The 26,880-nt window shown below is 37.0% G+C and overlaps 2 protein-coding genes across 40 annotated transcripts in view; one reads left to right on the top strand and one right to left on the bottom strand.

Moving 5' to 3' along the window:
- Nucleotides 1-467: 467 nt before the first annotated feature.
- ZNF567 (zinc finger protein 567) lies at nucleotides 468-26,606 on the bottom strand. Of its 24 annotated transcripts, none has more exons than XM_072749631.1 (7): nucleotides 26,457-26,606; nucleotides 25,847-25,908; nucleotides 24,973-25,070; nucleotides 23,099-23,172; nucleotides 6,885-7,011; nucleotides 6,545-6,631; nucleotides 468-2,812 (listed from the first exon to the last, which is right to left on the bottom strand). In XM_072749631.1, the coding sequence occupies exons 4-7, from the start codon at nucleotides 23,105-23,107 to the stop codon at nucleotides 1,092-1,094; spliced, it is 1,944 nt and encodes a 647-aa protein (XP_072605732.1). In that variant the 5' UTR covers nucleotides 23,108-23,172; nucleotides 24,973-25,070; nucleotides 25,847-25,908; nucleotides 26,457-26,606; the 3' UTR covers nucleotides 468-1,091. The 24 variants fall into 24 exon arrangements, with proteins under 24 accessions (XP_072605732.1, XP_025866008.1, XP_072606611.1 ...); XM_026010223.2 differs by having other exon boundaries at nucleotides 24,744-25,070; XM_072750510.1 differs by having other exon boundaries at nucleotides 25,851-25,908; nucleotides 26,457-26,602.
- The window catches only part of ZNF461 (zinc finger protein 461), a 53,014-nt gene continuing 52,647 nt past the window's right edge, over nucleotides 26,514-26,880 (top strand). For 7 of the 16 annotated variants that reach the window (XM_072749008.1, XM_072748335.1, XM_072749214.1 and 4 more), the window contains exon 1: nucleotides 26,648-26,727. The gene's annotated coding sequence lies outside the window, so the exon portion shown is untranslated. Of the gene's footprint in view, nucleotides 26,728-26,880 lie in introns of all 16 variants that reach the window. The other 9 variants (XM_072748774.1, XM_026010247.2, XM_072748625.1 and 6 more) reach the window with 3 other exon arrangements.

Consider the following 26,880-nt stretch of genomic DNA (forward strand, 5'->3'; position numbering starts at 1 on the left):
ATTCAAATTTCCACTGCATTTTATTATAAATAGTAACAACGTATGTAGTAAATATATGTTATAAATAATTAAGGGCCTTCAGTAACACTGTTCAAAGTGCTGCTGAACTATTTTCATGTAGGATTCCTTCCAATATGATTTCTTTGGTTTTGTGTAAGATATAAGGCACAGATAAAGAGTCTTTTAAAATGTATTACATTCATAATTCATGGCTAAGAGTCTTCTTACAATTTTATTATATGGATATTTTAGTAGAATTCTCTAGTTGAATGACTGCTAAAGACCTTTCTCCAAACTACTTATAATCAGAGCTGTTATCTCCAAAATGAATAATCTCATAGTAAGAAAGGTCTGAGATGTTTGGCAGTTACCTACCATAGCTGAAAAAACTTACATACACCTTGGACTGAGTAGTTCATCTTAATGTAAGATTAACAGAAATACACACATACATACAAGAATACTTATAGCATTTACAGCAGTATTTTTATTATAGCACAAAATTATAAAAAATACGAAAATCCATCAAGAGGATAAATAGTGGTATATTTTTAAAATGGAAGAGTAAACAATGAAAATGAACACATTACTGCCATATGCAATAATGTATGAATCTTAAAAATGTTGAGTGAAACAAGACACAAAAGAATTCATGATACATGATAAAACATACATAAAGTTTAAAGACATGCAAAGACATTACAAGTCAGGTACATGGTGAATTTGGGGAAGTAACAACTGTTCTTTATTCCAAAGCATAAGAAGAAATATATTTCATATTTTCTTTTACAGAGACTGATGTTATAACCATTTTGTATCTTGTGTCTGCATGTGTTATGTTAAGTACTTTTTAAAAAAATAAATGGAATCAGCAGAACTTGAAAACTTAAAAATTAGCTTAATTTCTGATAGAGTTCAATAACAATGATCTTATCTGTTATATATGCTAGTAAACAGTAGTTATGTAATTGGTACTTTAAGTTAACTATTACATTTGTGATTAAAATTACTTATTAAAATGTTTTAGCATGCTTTTTTTTAACTAAAGTTTTACAATAACTTGGAAAGGCTTTACAAAGAAGTCACATCATTTATTGCATTTCTATGTTTTCTCCCTTGTGAGTTCTCTGATGGACAATGAGGTTTCTCTTATAACTGAAGGATTTACCGCACTCATTACAAATATAGGGTTTCTCCCCTGTGTGAGTTCTTTGATGTACAATGAGATTTGTCTTCTGGCGGAAGCACTTCCCACATTCATTACATTTATATGGTTTCTCTCCTGTATGAGTTCTTTGATGATGAATGAGATATGACTTCCTGCTAAAAGCTTTCCCACACTGAGGGCATTCATAGGATTTCTGTCCTGTATGTATTTTCTGATGTACAGTGAGAGTTGCTTTCTGGCGAAAGGACTTCCCACATTCATTACAAATATAGGGTTTTTCCCCTGTGTGAATTCTCTGGTGTAGATTCAGATTTGTCTTCTGACTGAAGGATTTCCCACATTCATTACATTCATATGGTTTCTCTCCTGTGTGAGTTCTGTGATGATCAATGAGGTATGACTTCATTCTAAAGGCCTTCCCACAATGAGGACATTCATAGGACTTTTCCCCTGTATGTGTTCTCTGATGTGCCACAAGGGTTGTCTTCTGGCGGAAGGACTTCCCACATTCATTACAAATGTAGGGTTTCTCCTCATTATGAGTTTTCTCATGAAGAGCAAGGGTTGTCTTTTGAGAGAAAGATTTTCCACATTCATTACAAATATAGGGTTTTTCCCCTGTATGAGTCCTTTGGTGTACAGTAAGGTTTGCCTTCTGGTGAAAGGACTTCCCACATTCTTTACAAATATAGGGCTTTTCTCCTGTATGAATTCTCTGATGTAGAGAGAGTGTGGTTTTCTGGCGGAAGGACTTCCCACAGTCATTACACTCATATGGTTTCTCTCCTGTATGAGTTCTCTGATGCCGAATGAGATGTGATTTCAGTCTGAAGGCATTCCTACACTGTGGACATTCATATGATTTCTCCCCTGTATGTGTTCTCTGATGATCAGTGAGGGCGGTCTTTAGGCGGAAGGACTTACCACATTCATTACAAACAAAGGGTTTTTCTCCTGTGTGAGTTCTCTGATGGTCAATGAGATAGGACTTCCTTCTAAATGAATTTCCGCATTGATGACACTGATAGGGCTTTTCCTCTGTGTGAATCCCCTGATGCAGAATCAGTACTGACTTCCTACAGAAGGACTTCCCACATTCAGTGCATGTATGTTTCTTTTCAATATTGGTCGCTCTTCTCCTTTTATTATATTCAGATGGGTTTTCCCTTCTGTAAACTCTACTATGTGTCATTAAGCCTCCCTTTTTAAGGAAGGCTTTCTCACAGTCATTATATACAAATGACTGTGCTGGAGTTTCCACTTTATGATATTGCATAAGTACTTCATTATGACCGACAGCCCTGCCATGGTGATTATGGGATTTGACTCCAGACTGAGCTGTCTCTGCTTTAGTATTGAGAAGTGATTTCCCATATCCATTATACTCACCAAGTCGTTTTCTTGCAGGACTTAGATTACTGATGATTAATTCTGAAACATTTTTAAAAATCTTTCCATGGGTGTCATATTCAGGAGGTAGATTTTTTGAATGAATAGGGTTTTTGCTTAAAGTAAATGTCTTTTCATATGCATTACTGTTCTCCTTAATCAGTTTTTTGTGGTTGATGAATACAACTGATCTAGAAAACTTATCTTGGTGTTCCTTGAATTTCACTAAAAAGTCTTCCTCTTTCCAATTTTCTTCTACAAAAGAATATAATTAATAACAATTTGTGAATCTTCACATATTTGCTATGGAAAGAAGTTGTACTAGTGTCTACCACATGAGATCAAAAAAAGACCCAGAACAAATTACTCCCTGGCTGGGAAAAAATACAAAACCTAAAAGCTGCCTCAGTGTGGCAAAGAATAAGAAAATTAAGCAATGAGCACTAGTAATTTCTGCACTTTGTACTAGGACTTCATATGGAAAATGAAACAATTACACTAAGCAGTGAGAAGATGAAGAACAGTGAGAGACTGATATTTGGATAGGTGGATTCAGAAGCAATGAAGTGAACCTATCAAGAATAGTAAACTTTAAGTAGAATGGACAAGAAAAATTAGTAGAAAATTTGTTCAAGAAAAAAATTAGAGGAAGGATTAGTTTTGGAGAACACAGATCAGAGCATATATTTTAACACATTCATCTCTAGACTGTGAGGCAAAACAATTGATCCACTACCCTCTTCCATGTAGCTATCAGTGACTAATTAACCTTTCTAAGTACCAATTTCCTAGTGTTCAGAGACACCTTTTTTTAAAAAATACTTATTTTAGAGAGAAAGAGGGCACACACATGAGTTGGGGGAGAGGGAAAGAATCCTCAAGCAGACTCCCCACTGATTGCAGAGCCTGATGCAGGGCTTGATCAAAGGACCCTGAAATCATGACCTGGGCCAAAATCAAGAGTTGGACATTCAACTGACTGAGCCAGCCAGGCACCCTTAGAAAGAGAATCTAGAGTCCAGGTTCTAATCCTCCCTATACTGGGAATCATTTTCTTTTGTGAGAAAAGAGCTAAGAAAACACTTCCAACAAGAACTTTAAAACTGACTAGAGATATATTTGCTGGCATATTCATATTGCTATTTTAATCAATCCTTTTAGGACTGTTCATTAACAAAAATCTCATGACCATCAATTATAACTATTCTTCTTTGCAGACTTATTTTTTTCAGGTTTAAAGAAAGACTGCTGCAAGTCTTTCCCAAATATAGTAACCTTTTTTAACTCTAGTATTCCAATATGGTGAACAAGATTAGATTGCTCATTCTCACTCTAAATCATTAACTTTAACCTTCATTTCTTCTTATAATTTTATAGCTGTATTTGATTTGTTACTTTGCAATCATCCACTTTCAGTAGAACAATGTTAAATCTAGATTAAAAAATCCAGGTTTCTTCTTTCAGTCCATTAAACTCAATACCAACATATAAGGAACTTCCCCTGTAAACAAGACTTTAAATCACCTAGATTCACTTTTTATATTCAAATTTTCAGAGTTGTTCTCATATCTGACAAATCTCACACATAATAACAGTAAAGCCTCATATTTATTGCCTTATAAATATCTCACTCCTAATCACATGCTTTATGTTTTTTTAATCAGTTGGCTTGCCTTCCAGTCTTATTTCTACTCATATTTAGAGAATCTTCAAGAAAATACTACCATTCCATGATATCAAAAACCCTTCACTTATTTCCCACCACTTTAAGCACTATTTCTTTATAACTTGAAAGTGATTATGGTCTAAGAAAGTCATTTTATAACAAATCTTTTTACAAGCCTAATCAAGTCATAAATATTTCATGAAAAATGTAGCTTTTGAAAGTAATCCTTCTTCATAGAAAGTAATACTTTATTGGCTATCTCCTTTGAATTCCTCTAAGTGTATATAAACAATGTGTGTCCAACCTAGATAGGTACTGTTTGGTAGAATTCAACCATTTCAATCAGAATCTATACGGCCCTGGCCTGAGCAGATACATCTGAGCAGATACTGGTTAACTTACCAGTATAACCTTTCTGAATGGAGGAAAAACCTATTTCCCCTGTATAGCTCCACAGTTAATGAAGCAACTATAACAAAAAAGATTTGAGCAGAGGATCTTATCTTTGAGGGAGAGAATCCCTAAGCATAAACCACATATAATCGGGTATCAAATTACATAACCATATATAAAAGTTGTGTTTTAGTTAGTAGGTAGCGTGGGAATTCAGAAAAAGGATATGGAGTAGTTAAGGAATAGTTTATGGAAAAGAAATCTCAAGACTTAACTTAAAAGATATACAGTATATGAAAAGGAGAACACAATACAATGAGAAGTACAGACATCATGACAAATCACAGATGTGTGGAGAACACTGAGACTGGAACAAATGGTAATTACCAAGTTTTCCACAAGGGAGAGAAATAAAGTTGAAAAGACAGGATGAAGGCTTTAGTAGTCCTTGAATGAAGAATTTCAATTTCATATAATAAATAATAGGGAACAATAAACTGAAAGAGGACAAAATTACATCAAAGCCAAATGTTATTGTAGTCAAGACATGAAATAAGGTAACATCATTTTGAATGACATCAGTGAAAAACGAAAATATGGGAAGACATAAATTTATCTCACAGGCTGATAAACATAATACAAATTGTGAAGAGATTCACAAGAGATGACAGAGATAGAAAAGGCTGCTACCATATGGTAGAAATAATATAATTTGAAAATAAACAATGGGGAAGAATTTAAAAGCTAGGGAAGTTCATGACTTCCATTTCCTTTTATTTTTTTTAAGATTTTATTTATTTATTCATGAGAGACACATAGAGACATGGAGAGACATAGGCAGAGGGAGAAGCAGGCTCCTCGCAGGGAGCCTGTTGCAGGACTCAATCCCAGGACCCTGGGATTATGACCTGAGCCAAAAGCAGATGCTCAACCACTGAGCCATGCAAGCATCCCTTAACTTTCATTTCTAATATATTATCACAAAATAGGTGAAATGTTAGTGTGCAGAACTCCTGAAGTACTATAGTGAAGGTGGGAGAAATATGCTGAGTATGTTGTGTTAGAGACATCTACATAAAGAGCTTCAGTCCGCAGAATAGATGAGATTACTGTAATTTAAAGGTAGATCCCTTAAGGTCAAACCAGAGAAATAAGACTGAGAGTTTAGGGAAACAATATACATTAAAAAAATATATGTATTAGTAACTATTACATGCCAGGTATTGTTCCAGACAATATGGCCAGTAATGAAGAAAACAGACTAAGTTGGAAATAATCACTAAAGGAATCAGGATAAGAATAAGTTAATGTTTTACCCACACCAAGGGTTGATTTCAGGAATGATGATCAGCCATATAAAATGAACCACAAAAGTTTGCTGGAAGAAAATGGTAACTGTGGAAATACCAATCTGGACCAAGACCAGTGAGTTTTAAAATTAGCGGTTAGATTTGTGGTGAGAAGGGGAGCTTATTAGACTTAGCACAGAAAAAAAATCTGAGGTAATAGAAAGAAAGAAAAAGAAAAAAAATGGAAAGTAACCGAGAAGAAAAATATTAACCAAGAATATTCTCTTCTTTAAAAATAGATTTAAGAATCCCTAAAAGAAATATATACAATGGCAAGAAGATAAGAGACTGAGAAGGCTAGAAAAAGACACAAATCAAGAAAAAAGATCTGAAAGAAGAAAGGCTTATAGTAAATTCTTATTAAGAGTGGCAACTATCTTTGATAACATCAAGCAAACTAGAAAAGAATATATCAGGAGAGTGATATTTAAAAGTTTAAGTTTTTGTAGGCATGATGACCATTTCAAAGGTTAGAAGCCTTTAAAAAGACAAAATATTTCAAAGGTGCCACTCATCATGTGACCATTTTAAAATTTATTCTCCACTAGATTTCATCCACCTAAAGAGTCAGAAACTCACCTAAGCAGGTATGACCTGTAAATGATGTCCACGGCTCTTCTCCTCGTTCTAACTTGAGGATCACATCAGGTTTGGTCATGTGACACCCTGATCAAGAAAAATGTGGATTGAGTTGCTTAGGTTTTGATATTTTTGAAAAATTAGTAAACTATATTTTCAATACCACAAATTAAGATATTTCTTCACGTAAGAGTAAACACTCTGCTCTAGGTAAAGTACACAACTATCCTTTCTGTTAACAAATAATTCATCACCTCCTAAGCCTTAACTTCAAGGCATAATTCAGGCACTCTGAAAAGAAATGTATACTACTGAAAGTTTTGAAGGTAGTTTTTCTTACCCACAGAGATGAGATGGCAGTAGTTTTCCAACATCACATCCATGTAGAGAGTCTTCTGAGCAGGATCCAGGTGTTGCCACTCCTCCTGAGTGAAGTCCACAGTTACATCTTTGAATGACACTGATGCCTGCAATGGATTGGAACTATGATCAGAATAAGCTGACTAGATATTATAGACTACTTTTTGATCCTGTTCCTTTGGGGCATTCATATGAATATAAAGAAAGCCAATCATTTTTGTTTGTGATTTACATATAGGGGAAACAAAAGTGAAAGTAGAAGTACCTATCACTTAATTTATTTAATAATTAATTCTAAAAATATTTACATAAAGCCACTGTGTACCCCCAAACTGCATTAGTTTACTGGAGTTCCAAGATATACAAAACACTATTCCTGCATAGCCTCAAAGCAAGGAACACATACCTTCAAGAAAGTATGTATAAACATAAACCTGCTAGAAGGTGTTACAAGTACTACAATAGAAGAATATACAAGATGCAGTATATTACAAGGCCAGCACAATTAAGGAAGTAAAATTCTTCCTTGTCAAGATTAATGTGTTATGCAGGGAGAATATGGTTTTAAAATGCGTGGGAACAACTTCTGGCATCCAAAAAGAATATAGTGAATTGGTCAAGAAAATGATCCCTCAGATAATAATTATTTATAATTAACACAATACATACATCTGAACACCATAATAATGACAGATGGCACTGGAAAACAATCAAAGCACGCAAAAATTGAAGGAGAATTTATTTTTAATGGACAGCAACCACAATGAGTAACAACTGTTCAATTCATGACTTTTTTTGCATAAAGATACCAGAAATCCCACAGCTCTTGAGGCAGAATTGAGAGGTGGCAGATGAGCTAAAGATTTAGAAATAAATTATTTTTTTAAAAAATTTATTTCTAAAGTAAGCTCCATGCCCAGTATGTGGAGCCCAACACAGAGCTTGAATTTAAAACCCTGAAATCAGGGCAGCCCGGGTGGCTCAGTGGTTTAGCACCGCCTTCAGTCCAGGGCCTGATCCTGGAAACCCGAGATCAAGCCTACTTCTCCCTCTGCCTGTGTCTCTGCCTCTCTGTGTGTGTGGGTCTCTCATGAATAAATAAAATCTTAAAAACAAAACAACCTGAAATCAACACTTGAACTGAGATCAAGGAATGCCTGGCTGACTGAGCTACCAAGGCACTCCTGGAAATAAATTCTTGAAGTGAGAGAACTACAGAAAGGATGAGAACCAAAATCTGAGTATAAATGCTTCAAAAACTCCTGGGTGAGAGTTAAACTAAGCAATTGTTGAAGAAATCACAGAGGACTTCGGAAAAAGCAGACAAAAAGGAGTTTTGAAAAATTTCACTACACTTAGTGAGATTCTGAGATTTCTGCATTTTTGATAAATAGTATTACATAACCTGCTCATAGCTCAAGCACAAGAAAACTGAAACCTTACTGGATGGAGGTGTCAGAAGTTGCAGCAAGAAATATAAGTGGTGAAACACTGGAAGAAAGAGACCTACAGAAAGTACGCCCTAAAATATAAGTGTAAACACTTACTAATTCCTTAATAAAGAACTAAACTACACGAACAAAAGGAAAACCTACATCCTTTCCCCAAGGAGGCTAAGGTCAGAAGCAGCAGGGGGAAGCTTAAAGAACTGAGCTGATATATTAGCTGCTTTACACTTGGAGGTGAGGGCAGAATTAAAGTTCGATGTCAAGCAAGTTAGTTGTCTGATAGAACAAAAACCCAATAATCCTCAGAAAAAAAGACATAACAGATTACTATATTATTCATGATATCCAGGTTTCTAACAAAAATTACTAAACATACAAGCAAAACAAAAGAAGAGGAAGGGGAATATGGCCTATATTAAGAAAAGGCCAGGTATAGAAAGTAATCCCTAATGGGCCCCAATGTTGTTGTGCCAAAAAATAAAAAATAAAACCACCAAAATGGCTTCAAAGAAGTGATTCTTAATGTGTTCAAAGAAGTAATGAAAAACCTGGGCATGGAAAAAGATACACCTAAAAAATCAATACATGAATGAAAATTAACTATTAAAATGTATTTGATTGACACAAAATACAATGAATATAAAAACAGATGAATAAAAACAGCTTGGGGTGCCTGACTGTCTCAGTTAAGCATCTGACTCTTGATTTCAGCTTAGGTCATGATCTCAGGGTTGTGGGATCAAGTGGGGAGTCCATTTGAGATTCTCTCCCTCTCTACCACCCTTGCCTTCCCTAAAATAAAAAAATTAAAAAAAAAAAATCTTTTTTTTTTTTTTTAAAAGCAGGTTAGGAGGAACCTGAAATGCGCATAAGAAGTCAATTACAAAAGGCTATATAATTCCAAGTATGTGACATTCTGGAAAGGCAAAACTATGGAGACAGTTAAAAAAAGGGGGGGGGGGAGGATAAATAGGTATAGCACAGAGGATTTTTTAGAGCAATGAAACTGTTCTAATACTATAATGGCGGACATATCACTATATATTTGTCAAAATCCACTGAATATATAAGACCAAGAGTGAACCTTAATATAAACTACAGACTTTAGGAGGTAATGATGTATTAATAATGTAGGTTCACTAACGAATGTACCATTTTGTTGCAGGATGTTGATAATGGGGAGGCTACTCATGTGTGGGGACAACGAGTAAATGGAAACTCTACTTTTTTTTTTTTAGATTTTATTTATTTATCCATGAGAGACACAGCAAGAGAGACATAGGCAGAGGGAGAAACAGGCTCCCTGCAGGAAGCCTGATGCAGGACTCGATGCCAGGACCCCAGGATCACGCCCTGGGCTAAAGGCAGACGCTCAACTGCTGAGCCACCCAGGCGTCCCCCCCCCCCCTTTTTTTTTTAAGATTTTACTTTTAAGTAGTCTATCCCTAATATGGGGCTTGACCCCAATCTTGGATTAAGAGTCACATGCTCCATGGACTGAGCCAGCCATGCACTCTAATACTCTGTACTTTCTATACAATTTTGCCATGAACCTAAACTGCCTTAAAATATATTTAAAATGATTAAAAAACAGGTTAGTTAAAGATACCCACAGATTGAAAGTGAGGGAATGTAGAACCATTTATCATGCTAATGGACATCAAAAGAAAGCTAGAGTAGCCATTTTTCAGGTAAACTCGATCTTTTATTTTATTTTTTTTTTATTTTTTTTTTTTATTTTTTTTTTTGTTTTTTTGTGTTTTTGTCAGGATTCTTTTTTTTTTTTAATTTTTATTTATGATAGGCACACAGTGAGAGAGAGAGAGAGAGGCAGAGACACAGGCAGAGGGAGAAGCAGGCTCCATGCACCGGGAGCCTGATGTGGGATTCGATCCCGGGTCTCCAGGATCGCGCCCTGGGCCAAAGGCAGGCGCCAAACCGCTGCGCCACCCAGGGATCCCAAACTCGATCTTTTAAAAAAATATTTATTTATTCATGAGAGAGAGAGAGAGGCAGAGACACAGGCAGAGGGAAATCAGGCTCCTCACACGAGCCTGATGGCGGGACTCAATCCCAGGACCCCAGGATCACAACCTGAGCCAAAGGCAGATGCTCAACCACTGAGCCACCCAGATGCCCCTCAGGTAAACTAGATTTTAAACCAAAGATTGTAACAGGAGATGAAGAAGGCATTATCTCATAATAAAGAGGCCTATCCAACAAGATCTAACAAGTGTAAATATTTATGTTCCCAATTTGGGAGCACCCAAATATATAAATCAATTAATAACAAACATAAAGAAATTCACGGATAAAAATACAATAATAGTAGGAGATTTCTAAGACGACTTACAGCAATAGAGAGATCATCTAGGCAGAGGATCAACAAGGAAACAATGGCTTTGAATGACACACTAAACCAGATGGACTTAACAGATATATTCAGAACATTTCATCCTAAAGCAAAATACATTTTTCCCAGTGCACATGGAACATTATCCAGAATAGATCACATACATACTGAGTCACATATCCAGGTTCAACAAGAACAAAATAACTGAGAACATACCATGCATATTTTCTGACTACAACACTGTGAAACTTGAAGTCAACCTCCTCTAATAGGAGGTTAAAGAACATCCTATTAAAGAATGAATGGGTTAACAAGGAAATTAAAGAAATTAAAAATAAAACAGACACATGGAAACAAATGAAAGTGAAATCTTTGGGATGCAGCAAAAGTGGTCTTAAGCGGGAAGTGCACAGCAAAAGTGGTTTTAAGTGGGAAGTGCATACCAGTACAGGCCTATCTCAAGAAGCAAAACTCTCAAATACACCACCTTATCTTACACCTAAAGGAGCTAGAAAAGAACAGGAAATAAAGCCTAAAGCCAGCAGAAGAAAGGAAATAATAAAGATTAGAGCAGAAATAAATGATAGACAAAAAAACCTCAGAGCAGATCAATGAAACTAGGAGCTGGTTCTTTGAAAGAATTAAAAAACTGATAAACACCTAGCCAGACTTATCAAAAAGACTCATCAATAAAATTACAAATAAAAGAGGAGAGATCACAACCAACACCAAAGAAATACAAACAATTATAAGAGAACATTATTAAAAATTACATGCCAAAAAAACTAGGCAATCTGGAAGAAATGGGTAAATTCCTATAAACATATAAACTACCAAAACTGAAATAAGAATAGAAATTTTGAACAGACCCATAACCAGTAAAGAAATTGAATCAGTAATCAAAAATCTTCCAAAAAACAAAAGTCCAGGGCCAGATGGCTTCCCAGGGGAATTCTACCAAACATTTATTATTTTTTTTTTCTACCAAACATTTAAAGAAGAGTTAATACCTATTTTTCTCAAACTGTTCCAAAAAATAGTACTGGGATGAAAACTTCTGAACTCATTCTACAAGGCCAGCATTACCTTTATTCCAAAACCAGACAAACACCCTACTAAAAAGGAGAAATATAGGCCAATATCCTTTTTTTTTTTTAAGATTTCATTTATTTATTCATGAAAGACACAGAGAGAGGCAGAGACACAGAGACATGGGCAGAGGGAGAAGCAGGCTCTCCGAGGAGATCCCGATGTGGGACTCGATCTCAGGATTGCAGGATCATGACCTGAGCCAAAGGCAGATGCTCAACCAGTCAGCCACCCAGCTGCCCCCTATGCCAATATACTTGATGAACATGGACACAAAAATTCTCAACAAGATACTAGCAAACCAAATCCGACAGTATGTTAAAAGGATTATTCACCACAATCAAGTGGGATTTATTCCTGGGGTGCAAGAGTGGTTCAGTATTGCAAATCAATCAACGTGACACTGTTAATAAAAGAAAGGATAAGAACCACATGATCCTGTCAAAAGATGCAGAAAAAGCATTTGACAAAATACAGTATCCATTCCTGACCAAAAAAACAAAACAAAACAAAAAAAACCCTCAACTAAAGAGGGATAGATGGAACATCAAAAAAGACCAAATACAAAAGACCCACAGCTAGTATCATCCACAATGAGGAAAAAACTGAGAGTTTTTTATCTAAGGTCAGCAACAAGACAGGGATGTCTACTCTCACCATTGTTATTTAACATAGTACTGGAAGTCCTAGCCTCAGCAATCAGACAACAAAAAGAAATAAAAGGCAACTAAATTAGCAAGGAAGAAGCCAAACTTTCACTATTTACAGACAACATGATAATCTAGGTAGAAAACCTAAAAGACTCATATATGAATTCAGCAAAGCTGTAGGATACAAAATCATCATGAAGAAATTGTCGTACCAATAATGAAGCAGCAGAAAGAAAAATCAGGGAATCAAATCCCATTTACAGTTGCACCAACAACCAAAAGATACCTAAGAATAAACCTAACCAGAGTAAGAGATCTGTACTCTGAAAACTATAGAACACTTATGAAAGAAATTGAAGATGACATAGAGAAATGGGAGAATACTGTTAAAATGCCTTTATTATCCAAAACTACACATTTAATGCGATCCCTATCAAAATACCACCAGCATTTTTCACAGAGCTAGAATAAACAATCCTAAAATTTGTAGGGAACCACAAGAGACCCCAGATGGCAAAGCAATCCTGAAAAAGAAAAACAAAGCTGGAGGCATCACAATTCCAGAATTCAAGTTATATGGCAAAGCTGTAGTCATCAAGATAGTATGGTACTGTCACAATATCAATGGAACAGAATAAAGAACCCAGAAGTAGACCTTCAACTCTATGGCCAACGAATCTTCAACAAAGCAGGAAAGAATGTCCGATGGGGAAAAGACAGTCTCTTCAACAAACTGTGTTGGGAAAACTGGATAGCAACATGCCAAAGAATGAAACTGGACCACTTTCTTACACCATACACAAAAGTAAATTCAAAATGGATTAAAGACCATTTTGTGGTGAGAAGGAAACCATCAAAATCCTAGAGGAAAACACAGGCAGAAACCTCTCTGACATCAGCCATAGCAACCTTACTTGACAAGTCTCCAAAGGAAAGGGAAACAAAAGCAAAAATGAACTACTGAGACTTCATCAAGATAAAAAGCTTCTGCACAGTGAAAGAAACAATTAACAAAACTAAAAGGAAATGGACAGAATGGGAGAAAATATTTGCAAATGGCATACCTGATATAGGGTTAGTTTACAAAAACTGTAAAAAATTTATCAAACTCAAAACCCCAAAAAAACAAATCCAGTTAAGAAATGGGTAGAAGACATGAAGAGACATTTTTCCAAAGATGTCCAGATGACTAACAGACACATGAAAAGATGCTCAACATCACTCACGAGGGAAATACAAATCAAAACCATGATAGGATACTGCCTCATGCCTGTCAAAATGGCTAAAATTAACAACACATTAAACAATGATGTTGGTGAGGATGCAGAGAAAGGGGAACTCTCTTACACTGTTGGTAGGAATGCAAACTGGTGGAGCCACTATGGAAAAGAGTATGGAGGTTTCTCAAAAAACTAAAAATAGAACTACTCTAAGACCCAGCAAATGCATTACTAAGGCTAATGCACTAATGAAAATACAGATTCAAAGGGGTACATGCACTCTGATGTTTATAGCAGTATTTTCAACAACAGCCAAATTATGGAAAGAGTCCAGACGTCCATCAACTGATGCATGGATAAATATGTGGTGTGTTTATATATAACACACATGTGGTGTGTGTGTGTGTGTATAATGGAATATTTCTTGCCATTCACAATGACACAGAGGAACTAGAGTGTATTATACTAAGCTAAATAAGTCAGATAGAGAACAAACAGGGTTGCTGGAGGGGAAGTCAGTAGGGAATGAGCTAAATGGGTGATGGGTATTAAGGAGGGCACATGTTGTGATAAACATTGGTTATATTTAAGTGATGTGACTAAATTCTACTCCTGAAACCAATATTCCATTATATGTTAACTAGTAAGAATTTAAATAAAAACTTAAAACAGGTTAGGCATTTGGAAAACAAACAGGAAAATGGTAGCCCTATATCCATATACCTCTAATTTTATTACATATAAATGGACTAAATACTCCAATAAAATGGCCAGGATTATTAGAATGCACGAAAAAGCAAGGCTCAAATATAACTGTCTATAAGAGAGATATTTTAAATATTGTAGACAAAATAGGCTGAAAGTTATGGATGGAGAATTACATACAAACACTAGAAAGTTGAGGATTACAGAGGGGCATTTTATGATACAAAAGTAAATACACCAGAAAAATGAAACAATTACAAATGTATATGTACTTAAATAACAAAAGTTTCAAAATACATTAGGCAAAACTCCTGCTTCTCTCTCTGCCCGTGTCTCCACCTCTTTCTGTGTGTCTCTCATGAATAAACAAGTAAAATCTTAAAAAAAAATAAAAATAAAACCATAATACTCATATAGTAAACAAAAAAAATAAAATATGCACAACCGTGGAGTGTGCAAAGACTCTTAAGACACAAAAAGCATGCATCATAAAATTAAAAACCCCGATGGACTGGATTTTGTCAAAATTAAAAAAAAAACTTCAGTTCTGAGACACCTGGGTGGCTCAATGGTTAAGCATCTGCTTTTGGCTCAGGGCGTGATCCTGCAGTCCCGGGATCGAGGTCTGCATCAGGCTTTCTGCATGGAGCCTGCTTCTCTGTCTGCCTATGTCTCTGCCTCTCTCTCTGTGTCTCTCATGAATAAAGAAATAAAATCTTAGAAAAAAAATTAAAAAAAAACAAACCAGCTCTGAAAGAGACCTTTAAGAAAATAAAAAATTGAAACACAGACTGGTAAAAGATAATTCACAGTATCTTTATCTGACAAAAGATTTCTGTCTAGAATATATAAAGAACTCTCACAGCATAAAAATAAGAAATAAACGTATTAAAAATTGGCAAAAGTTCTTAACAAGTTTAGAAGACTACATAAACATCAACTAAGCAAAATAAAAAATGCTATTTTTACTTACACTAGGAAAATTAAAATTAAAATAATGAAATACCATTGCACACTCTCAAGGATAACTAAAAAGTGACCATACCAAGTGTTGGTGAAGATATGGAACTACTCTAAGTCTTATACATTGTGGGATTGTAAAATGGCACAACCACTCTCCATAAATTTGGCAGTTTCTTATAATAATTAAACGTATGTTTTTCATATAACCCACTGATTCCACATCTAGGTATTTATCCCAAACAAATGAAAATATAGTCCAACAGACTTCTAGGCAAATGTTCATAGGAACATTGAGAACAAATAGCATGGCTACAAATGTAGCCATCAAAAAGTAGGAGGGGAAAAAACCATGGGGTGCTTAGGTGACTCAGCTGGTTAAGCATCAGCTTTCGGCTCAGGTCATGATCTCGGGGTCCTGTGATCCAGCCCCCTGTCAGTCTCCCTGCTGAAAAGAAGCCTGCTTCTCCCTCTCCCTTGGTCTCTCCCACCCCCGCTTGTGTGTGCTCTCTTTCAAATAAATAAAATCTTAAAAAAAATCTTAAGTCTGATATTATATAAATTATTTATTTTTAAGATTTTATTTATTTATTCATGAGAGACACAGAAAGAAGCAGAGACATAGGCAGAGGGAGAGAGCAGGCTACCTGCGGGGAGCCTGATGCGGGACTCGATCTCAGGACCCCAGGATCATGACCTGAGCCAAAGGCAGACAGACACTCAACCCCTGAGCCACTCAAGTGCCCCTGGATTAGTTTTCTTTTTTGACTCTCTCACTACAAGTTAAGTTCCAAAGCTCATGTACTCTACACTTAAATGTGTGCTTTTATTGTATATAAACTACACTGCATAAAATTAATTAAAAAGTGAGAGTGGGTTTGGGGTTCTACTTCAAGAATGGCAGAATACATCTTATTCGACTGTTACTGTAGATAACAACTATAAACTTAAAAAAATACATAGGGGCTCCTGGGTGGCTCAGTTGGTTAAGCAGCTGCGGCTTAGGTCATTATCCCAGAGTTAGATAGAACCCTGCATCAGGCTCCCTGCTCAGCGGGGAGTCTGGTTCTCCCTCTCCCTCACTTGTACACACACTCTCTCTCAAATAAATAAATAAAATCTTATATAAATATATATATACATATATACATACATAGATATATAGCATATACACTTACATACATATATATATACAGTGTATACATTTACATACACATATATATAGTGTATACACTTTGCACTGCAAAGTGACCCAAACAGACAGAAACTGGAGAGGAGGGTTTACATTTGGAAGGACAGAAGAGCAATGGGAGAACTGCCAATTTATACAACTTGTAGCCTGAGGGCAAGTCCCAAGAAGAGATTGTGAGTGGCAAATAAAATTGAGGTGGAAACCCATGGTCTTACTGGTTTGAAGAACCAAAAGACAGAGTTTAGGGCAACAGCAGCATCTAGAAAGGAAGTAGGGAAATCCCACAGAAAGAAAAGCCAGAAGGGAGCCCCAAGGAGTTTGAAAAAAACTTTGTTCATATCCTTGGCTAATAACTGAATTAGGCATGAGTGGGCCAGAATCTAAGCACCCTGGTTAAACATAAAATAAATAAAGCAGGGATTCAAGCTGCCACCAATTAATTAGAGAGTCAGAAGTCTGAGGTTTGAGTTGAGCTAAATTAACTGTCCAATAAAACAAATCAATACTTCACACTATCATTCCCATGGGAATTAACTGCTATATAAGAAATTCTCCTCTACCATAAACAACTAAAAGATTACAAAAATATATTAAACATCTGTTTTCAAGTACTGCACAACTGACAGGACAAAACAGTGATCCTGCAAAAAGGGAAGCAAAGTAAGCTCTATAACTGCCCCAGCCTACCACCTAAAAACAGTTTCTAGGTCAGGAACTTGGAGAGAATACACAGAGCCCAACAGTATCCCTGAGTTGTAGAAACAGATCAGAGTTCGGAGGGTCTAAGATGGCTAGAACTACCAGGCAAAATAATTAAGAGTAGAGAACAGCAGAGACAGAGACAGACACACAGACATATGCATATACCAAGACCACTCCAGACATCTGCAGAATGATTCCCTTGAATCTATGACTGAATACTAGTCTGCAAAATCCATGGGAGTAAAACTCTGTGGAGTTGGGTAAAGAAAAAGAAAGTAATATGGTGAACAATTCCCAGAGCTCAAATAGGTATGAGAACGGTCTGTATTCTCACTAGCCAGAACAGAGGGAGCTGATAATACACAGACTTTGGGCAGAGCAGGAGTTGGCAAGGTTTCTGTGTAAGGGCCAGACCTGTGGGCCATATGGTCTCTGTTACACTACTCTATGCTTGTAGTGCAAAAGTAATCATAGACAATATGAAAAAAAAAATTAGTATAGCTGTGTTCCAATACAATTTTATTCACAAAAACAGGCAGTAGGCTAGATTTGGCTGTAAACTATCAGTTGTTAACCTTAGTAATTAGGGACTAAACTGGCCCTAATGCTGCTCTACAGTGACAAAAGATTAACCCTCAAAAGGGTCACGATCTGAAGTAACTTAACTCTCTAAAGGAATGTAACAAAATACAGCATTCAGCAATTTGAAAATTCAAGTATAAAAATTCCAGGTATAGGACACCTGGGTGGCTCAGCGGTTGAGCATCTGCCATTAGCTCAGGTCGTGATCCTGGGTTGGGGATCAAGTCCCACATCGGGTTCCCTGTGAGGAGCCTGTTTCTCCCTCTGCCCATATCTCTGCCTCTCTCTGTGTGTCTCTCATAAATAAATAAATAATTTAAAAAAAATTCCAGGCATGTAATGAAGCAGGAAAATAGGACCTATATTCAGAAGGAAAACAAAACAAAACAAAAATGACAAACAGATGAGAGATTTTATAAATAAGGATGTTAAAGCAGATATTTTAAACATGCTCCATAAGCTCAAGAATGTAGAAGATGAATATGAGAGAAAATGGAGATATAAAAAAGGATCAAAAAGAACTTCTGGAGAAGAAAAATATATAACATGAAAAAAACAATGGATGGGAGTACAACATATTAGACACCAAAGAAGGAAAGAGGAGTAAAATTGAAGAGAAAGCAACATAAGCTTTCCAAACTTTATTTACAAAACCAGCTGGCGTGCCTGATTTAGTCCTCAGGCAATAGTTTGCTAATCCTTGGCCTAGAATAACCACCAAAAAATCCAAAAAACAAAAAAGTACTTGTAATATGTGACTATTAGAGAAAAAAAACTGAATCATAAAAAAATTTCTCAATCCAAAAGAAAATAAGAATAGAAAAAGGAACAATAACAGTAAAATAACAATAGGGAGAAATGGAAAAAATGACAATATGGTGTATTTAAACTTAACTTACCAATAATCACATTAAATGAAAATGGACTAAAAACTCCAATTAAAAAGTAGTATCAGACTAGAGAAAAAAGTCAGAACAAATTATATACTATCTGTAAGAAACTGATTATAGGGGCACCTGGGTGGCTTAGTTAAGCATTCAATTCTTGGTTTCAGCTCAGTTCATGGTCCCAGGGTCATGAGACTGAGGCTGACATCAGGCTCTGGTCTCAGCATTGAGTCTGTTTGTCCCTCTCCCTCTGCTCCTCCCCCTGCTCGTTCTCTCTCTCTCTCTCTCTCTCTCAAATAAATAAATAAATAAATAAATAAATAAATAAATAAATAAATAAAATCTTTGAAAAAGGAGCTCACTAAAAATGTGAAAACACAGGAAAGTTAAAGTAAAGAGCATGGAGGGGTGCCTGGGCAGCTCAGTAGGTTCAGCATCCAACTCTTGGTTTTGGCGTAGGTTATGATCTAAGGGTTCTGGAATTGAACCCTGCATCAGGCTCTGCACTCAGTGGGGAGTTTGCTTGAAGATTCTCTCCCTCCATCTGCCCTTCCCCCTGCTCACGTTCTCTCTCTAAAATAAATAAATCTTTTTTTTAAAAGGAGGGAAAACATGTACACTGTATAACTACTACTCATAAGAAAGCCAAAATGGTTATAATATCAAACAATATAGGTTTCAGAACAAAGAATATTATTAGGGATTAAATGAGGCATTTCATAATAAAAGAGTGGGTCGGGCAGCCCGGGTGGCTCCGCAGCTTAGCGCCACCTTCAGTCCAGGGCGTGATCCCAGAGACCTGGGATAGAGTCCCATGTCAGGCTCCCTGCATAGAGCCTGCTTATCCCTTTGCCTGTGTCTCTGCCTCTCTCTCTCTCTCTGTATCTTATGGATAAATAAATAAATCTTAAAAAAAAAAAAAAAAAGAAAGAGTGGGTCAATTCATGAGAGAATGTAACAATTCTAAAAGTGAATGCAGGGGATCCCTGGGTAGCTCAGCGGTTTAGCCCCTGCCTTTGGCCCAGGGTGTTATCCTGGAGTCCTGGGACCGAGTCCCACATCGGGCTCCCTGCATGGGGCCTGCTTCTCCCTCTGCCTGTGTCTCTGTCCCCGCCCCCCATGTCTATCATGAACAAATAAATAAAATCTTTAAAAGTATATTAAAAAAATAAAAATAAAAGTGAATGTACTTAAAAACAGAACTTCAAAATACATTAAGCAAAAACTGATAGAACAGAAAAGGAAAAATAGACAAAACCAAAATCATAATTGAAGATTTCAACTTTCCTCTCAGTCAAGACTGGAAATCAGTAAGGAAACCGAAATTTTTACCATCATAATCAAGCAATTTGACCTGATTATTTAGAGAATACTTTAACTAGTAACACCAGAATAAATATTCTTTACACGTGCACATGGAACAGTCATCAACTTAAACTATAATCCTGCCACAAAAAAAGGCTCCATTGGGACGCCAGGGTGGCTCAGCAGTTGGGCTCCTGCCTTCGGCCCAGGGCATGATCCTGGAGTCCCAGGACTGAATCCCACATCGGGCTCCCTGCATGGAACCTGCTTCTCTCTCTGCCTATGTCTCTGCCTCTCTCTCTCTCTGTCTCTCATGAATAAATAAAATATTTTTTAAAAAAAGCTTAAGCTCTAAACTTAAGAAGACTGAAATTATATAGAGTATGTTCCCTGACTGCAAAAGAATTAAACTAGAAATCAACAACAGAAAGCTACCTGGAAAATCTCCAATATTTGGAAATGAAATACATTTCTTCTAAACAACCAATAGGTCAAACAAGAAATCACAAGAGAAATTAGAAAATATTTTCAGCTGAATCAAAATGAAAATACAACATGTTCAAATTTCTTGAAGACTCCTTAAACAGTACTTAGAGGGAAATTTATAGCATTAAATGCTTCTATCAGAAAAAAGGTCTCATATTAGTAATAGAAATTTCCATCTGCAAAACTAGAACATGATTTAATTAAACCCAAAGTATTACAGGGGGAAAAAACAATGGAATAAACCAATAAAACCAAAAGCTGGTACTTTGAAATGATCAATGTAATTAATAAACCTCTGGCCAACTGACCAAGGAAAAGAACAAGACAGATTACTAATAACAGAAATGAAAAGAGGGGCACTGCTACAGATTGTACAAACATCAAAAGGCTAAAAAAGTACATCTTATTCAATATTGTACTAAAGGTTCTACATAATGTAATAAATAACATTGAAAAGCAAGAAGGAAAACAGTCATTATTCACATATAACATGACTATTTATATAGAAAATCCTACATAATATACAAAAAAACTTAGAAAGTGACTTTAGAAAGACTGTTAGTCAATATAAAAAAATCAACTGCATTTTCATGTATCAGCAATAAACAGTGAGAATTTGAAATAAAAATGAATAGCATTTACAATAACATACAAAAATACCTAGGGATTAATATATCAAAATGTGCAAGACTGTACACTGAAAACAATAAAACTTACTGAATTTAAAGTTCTAAATAAAAAGAGATATACATCATATTCATGAATTAGAAAATCATATTATTATTAATGATGACAGTCTTGATTTTAAACTGTTAATAAGCATTTTGACATTTTCTGCTCCCCTAATGGGCTGTATTTACACATTCTTCTAATGTGCCTTAGGTCTGATGCTGTAAAAAGTAGAAGATAACAGTTCATTGGTTAATGTAAGTACAGAGTTTCTGTCTGGGATGATGAAAAAATTATGGAAATACATAGTGGTACTGGTTACACAACATCATGAACGTACTTAATGGGACTAAACTATAAATCTAACAATGGCTAAAATGGTGAAATTTTATATTATGTATATTTTAACACACACACACACACACACACACACACACACACACACACACACACAGGGTTAGACAGAAAAACACAGAACACAAAGATCCCTCAATGAAAATTGGGGTGAGCACTTGGAGGACTGGAAAAGGAGCAAAGGTGTTAAATGGGACAAGTGACCATGATATGAAAGAGGTACTCAAAGATATCAGTGGGGATGAAAGAACTATTTTATAAGGAATAAGATTAACCACTAAATTGTGCAGTGGAAGAGAAACATTTATTTAACTGAAGACAGCTGTATTAGCAGGTGGGTATGGGACAAGGGTCAAAGCAGATTGAAAACAAAACCAGGAAGAATAGGATGGGCAGGAGATAATGAGATAAATCTTGGGCATGAAGTATCTGTGGAACATGCAGGTGGGGATACATAGTTGGAGACTGAATATGTTTTTTGGTGTTTTTTTGGTTTTTTGTTTTTTTTTCTGAATATGGTTTTGACAGAGGTTTAGGTTAAAAATTATGTGGGCATCATTAGAATAGTGGTAGATTGTGAATAGGAATAGGAGACTGTAAAGAGAAGAGAACGAATAAAGAATCTGGAGGATACTAGCATTTAAGAGGTCCAGATAAAAAGATGAATTTTTTCTTTTTTTTTTTTTTAATATTTTATTTAGAGAGAGAGAGAGAGTGAGAGCATGTGCGCACAAGTGGAGGGAAGGCATACAGGGAGAGGGAGAGAGAATAGCTGACTCAGAGGAGGGGCTCAATCCCATAACCCTGAAATCATGACCTGAGCTGATACCAAGAGTCAGACACTTAACCAACTGAGACATCCAGATGCCGCTAAAGATGAATTTTCTGAAAACCAAGAGTAACATCTTTGAAACCAAGGGCAGAATATTTCAAGAGTTACACTTGTAATTCAATATGGTCATCTAAGCATATTCATTTACTTCCTCTGCACCCAAATATAAAATTATAAGAAATTTAAACATAGGAACACCATTAGCATAACAGAGGAATGTTACTGGCAGGCCACAGATTTTCAGGAACTGTTAGCAGCTATGAGCAAAATTGAAGAATCAGACAGGAGAAAAGCAAGATTCTCAGTTCTTTGTACATTTTGCCCAGCATAGCTCTATTCTCAATGCCTCAAGACAAGATTCTTTGCCACTTACTAAAAGCAATCTATCAGTTCCATCTCCATCTTATCTTGACTGTTTTTATCTAAACAAGACAAGTTCATGCAGTAATATGCTCTCATTCGAGGAAATGCATTTTTTTGTCCCAGCTCTGCTCCTAGGAGAAGACTGAGAAAGATGTTCAATGATATACCAATTTAACATGTGAACACTAGCTAAAATTAGAAGGAGCAGTCTGTGGAAAGAAAAGGCTTATCTGGCCAATAAGGGAAGAAATGAGTACCACTTCCCTGAAGGGGAAGATAGGCAGGAGGATTTAGTACAAGAAAGGCAAATGCTCAAATATCCTTTAAAAAACAAAAACAACAACAAAAAAAAACACAAAAAAACCCACGATTTTGGAGACAGAAACCATCACCTCACCTGTGCCATGGTTTTGAGATATGCAAGAGGTGACCAGTCTTCCTTTGGGTTCCTCTTTGGAAAAGAGGCAGTTCCTATGAAGGCAAAGCCAAGATGAAAAGAAGCCACATGACACTATACATGCCTTACAGCTCTCTTACAACTTAAGACTCAATTGAAATTGCTTCCATTTCCCTTGCTTTGGCCCTTGACCACTCCGCATATTCTACATAATGTTGGGGAAAGAATGACCTAGACATCCTTATCCCCAAATCCAGAGAAATAGGCTCTTGGGCAACAGGTTAGATTTTGGAGAAGTTCCCCTCCTTTCTCTCTTAGCAGCCTACCTCCAAGCTGCTCACCATAATGTTCTTTTATACTATCACCAGAAGTATACGTGAATACTTATCACCTCATGCCCTGACAAATGCTACTAATATAATCTCCTTGATGCTGGCCTATCCAATAGGTAGAAAATTGTGGTTCTAGGTTTTATTTTTCTTATTATGACAGAAAATAAGATTCTTTTCAGAAGTTTAAAAAATATCCTTAGTTTATCTGTAAATGACCTCTTATAATTCTTTCACTTCTCTATCATATTTTTATTTTCTAGATTGGTTATTAGATCTTTTTTAAAGGAAGGAAATATTATATTCACTTAATTTTTTTATGGTTTCTCATTTGACGTGTTTTTCCTATGCAAAAACTTATATTATTAACCATTTGGTTTAGTACTGTCAGGTGTTCAATAACCTATTACTTCCTCTCTTCATCAAAACTGCCATCTTTATTTCCTTTATATATTTGAGTAGATCTGGATTTTTTATTTAGGTTTAATGATCTGTTCATTTGATTGTCTCGATGACTCTGCAGTCATTACAGTTTTAAAACACATTTTAGTATCAGGGCTACTTCCCTGTTTATTTCTTTTAGAATTTTTGGCTTGTTCATTTTCTCCTAAGAACTTCAGAAAGTTCAAAAATTTTACTGAATTTTAATGGGACTGCATGAAATGTTAGGGAGTTGACACTTTATCACTTTGTGTCTTCCTGTTCTTTTATTCAAGTCTTACTTTTTGAGTCCCTTAGAAACATTAATTCTTTTTTCACAGGCTACAAAATCCTTTGTATCTCATAGTTTCGATGGCCACTGGCCATTTTCCATAGTTTCTGATACATATATATACACACAAGCACACAAATGAAGCCTATTGATTTGTCAATGTTTTTTTCCAACAAACTTCTGAGTTTTCTAATTGTTGTATTGCTTTTAATAGCATGGTAACTTAAAATTTTTCTCTCAGTCTCAGCAGATGTCCCAAAGATGGTGAGCAAAACAAGCTTCTAAGCGTCTGTCATTCTAAAATAAAGTCTTTAAAAAAAAAAAAAGGAAGGTTTTTTTTGTTTTGTTTTGTTTTTTTAGGTTTTGCTACCATTAATTTAACCCCTACTTCAAAAGGCTGAGAGAAGGAAATGTCTAAGAGAGTAAAAATTATTTATAGGGTATAGTTTTCTGGGGGGAGAAAAGTGGGTGTTTTCTTATAATAAACAAGGGGCCCCTGAGATGCTGATGTCACTGGGAACCAAAGTGGTATGAGAATTTTGGGGAAAATGTACATATTTCCAGTATGTAAGAGGGCAAAGTGACTGAGGGGGTTAATTCTCACCTGAGCTCTAGATGGGCAACCCATGGATGGAGCCTGCCTGGGTTGGCTTGGATCCTCTTGTCCAAGAGGACTCACTGGAGAGACAAGACCCACCAGAGCAGGTGGACTACTGCATGCCCAGAGGAAACACTGAGGAGACAGCTGGAGAAGTGGCTGTACCCATGAGAAGGGAAGTGTATCTGGAAGTTCCCAGCAGTGGGTTCTCTCAGAATGTTAAGACATGACTTACACTAAATTATAATGGTACCAATCATGTTAGCCTCTTCTTGTCCCTGACTTGTCTCCTGTTTTCCAGCTCCCAATCCATTCCAGCTAGAGACTACCCACCTAGAGGGGTTAAAGAGGAGACAAAATTGAGGTTGAGGAATTAGAAAAGAAACTGATCATGTACTCCCCTTGACCCCCATCCCCACAGGCTTCAGGCAGGAGGGAGAGTTTTTACTTTTAAAACAAATTTGAAGTATTGATTTCTATAGTGAACATCTTATTTATCTAAATAGCTATTGTAAAATGAGACTGATCTTGTATTTGAATGTTCAACAGATTCAATCTTCAGAATGACTAAAGAAATTACTAAATCTGTCTAGGAATGCATCCAGCAGCAGGGAAAAGAAGAGATTCACCCGAACAGAAAATCTGAGTGGTAATTATGGGAGAAAATTTTTGTATGTGTCCTCCCAAATGGTGTTCTACTCATTTTAACCATACCAGTTATTAGACAGTGTGGGGTTTCCCAATACATAATTCTAGCATCTGAAAATTATTTTTATTTTACTTTCTCTCCATTAAAAAAAAATCTATCTATTTCACTTGTCTAACTGCCACAGAGTCAAATTCTACAAGCGTATAAAAAGGCCAATATTCAGATAATCTAAACAATACATATTTAACTGGTCATGCAACCAATTTCTCAAGCGCTCTCAGTCACACGATAAACAACATTCATGAATTACCACAGATTGTGCACACCAAACACTTTAAAAATTAGACAAAGACACAGTTATATCACCCAAGACACAATCACAATCCCATAGGCACACGTCATGTATAATCTCACAGAGCCCATAACATACTTCTACACAAAGTAGCAAAATTTTACTCACAAACCCCTTACTGTCGTCTCTCCAAAGTCGCATGCAGTCTCAAACATAAATCGACTCGCAACCTATTTGAAAAACCAGACACAGACCTTATCACTTGCACAAACAACCGGCTCCACAACGTCACACGAAGTAACACATGCCCGAACTACACAAGGACAGCCACAAAAAGCTCCACGAACTGAACGCCCGAGTGCGCCAGGCCGCACTCCCAGAGTTGGGGTTTCCTCATGGGGGTAACAAAACAAAACAAAACAGACAAAATTCCTGCCCTCCCCAACCTCACACCCGCCACAGGCTTCCAGTTCTCTCTTCGGCGCTGTCCAGCTTGGACTACCGGTTGCCTCTAGGGCGCTCCCCGGGCCGGGCTCCCTATTTCTTCCTCGGCATTTCCCGGCCCCGGCTCCTGGTTCCTTCTTCTGCTTAGGTTCTCGCTTCCCTCCTCGCTCTCTGTAGGGCCCAGACTCTCGCCTTCCTCCCTGGCCTTCTTGGCCCAGGCGCCCTCTTCCTTCCTTGCTTTTCCCGGCCCAGGTTCCCGCCTCCCTCCTCGGCATTCCCCCCGGGTCCCGCCATCACCCGCCTCCTCTGCCTCCGTAGGACCCACCAGCCTCACCTTCGACCACTGGCCAGCCGTCTGCGCCTGCGTACTCCCGCGCGGGCCGTACCTCCCAAGGGTCTCCGCGGCTCGGTCTTTGAGGCCGCAGCCTCCGTGCGGTCGCGCGCCCGCTCGCGCGCCTTCTCGTCATACGGGCTTTTCCGGCCTTGAACTACATTTCCCACAGCCCCTGTGCAGCTTTTGAAAAGAACTTCCATCCCGGGTCGTCTCTGGTTATCGCCCGAAACGCTGAAAGTCTTCGCGCTCCAAGTGGCAACCGTCGCGCACGGTGAGGAAGCCCGTCGCCCCCACGGTGCAGACAGGGCGTGTGGAGCCCGGGGCTCAAGGCTGTGTATGCGCGTTTGTGGCCGAAGCCAAATGTGCGGTGATGTACCCTTGACAGGTGTGTCGTGTGCCTGTGTGACCCTGATCGGATGCAGTA

This window comes from Vulpes vulpes, chromosome 1 (assembly GCF_048418805.1).
Source record: "Vulpes vulpes isolate BD-2025 chromosome 1, VulVul3, whole genome shotgun sequence".
Classification (NCBI taxonomy): domain Eukaryota; kingdom Metazoa; phylum Chordata; class Mammalia; order Carnivora; family Canidae; genus Vulpes; species Vulpes vulpes.

Coding starts and splice junctions, on each gene's coding strand:
- ZNF567 (XM_072749631.1), bottom strand. Junction 6,632..6,884: donor CTGCCATCTCATCTCTGTGG/GTAAGAAAAACT, acceptor TTTCTTGATCAG/GGTGTCACATGACCAAACCT. Junction 2,813..6,544: donor TACAGGTCATACCTGCTTAG/GTGAGTTTCTGA, acceptor ATTCTTTTGTAG/AAGAAAATTGGAAAGAGGAA.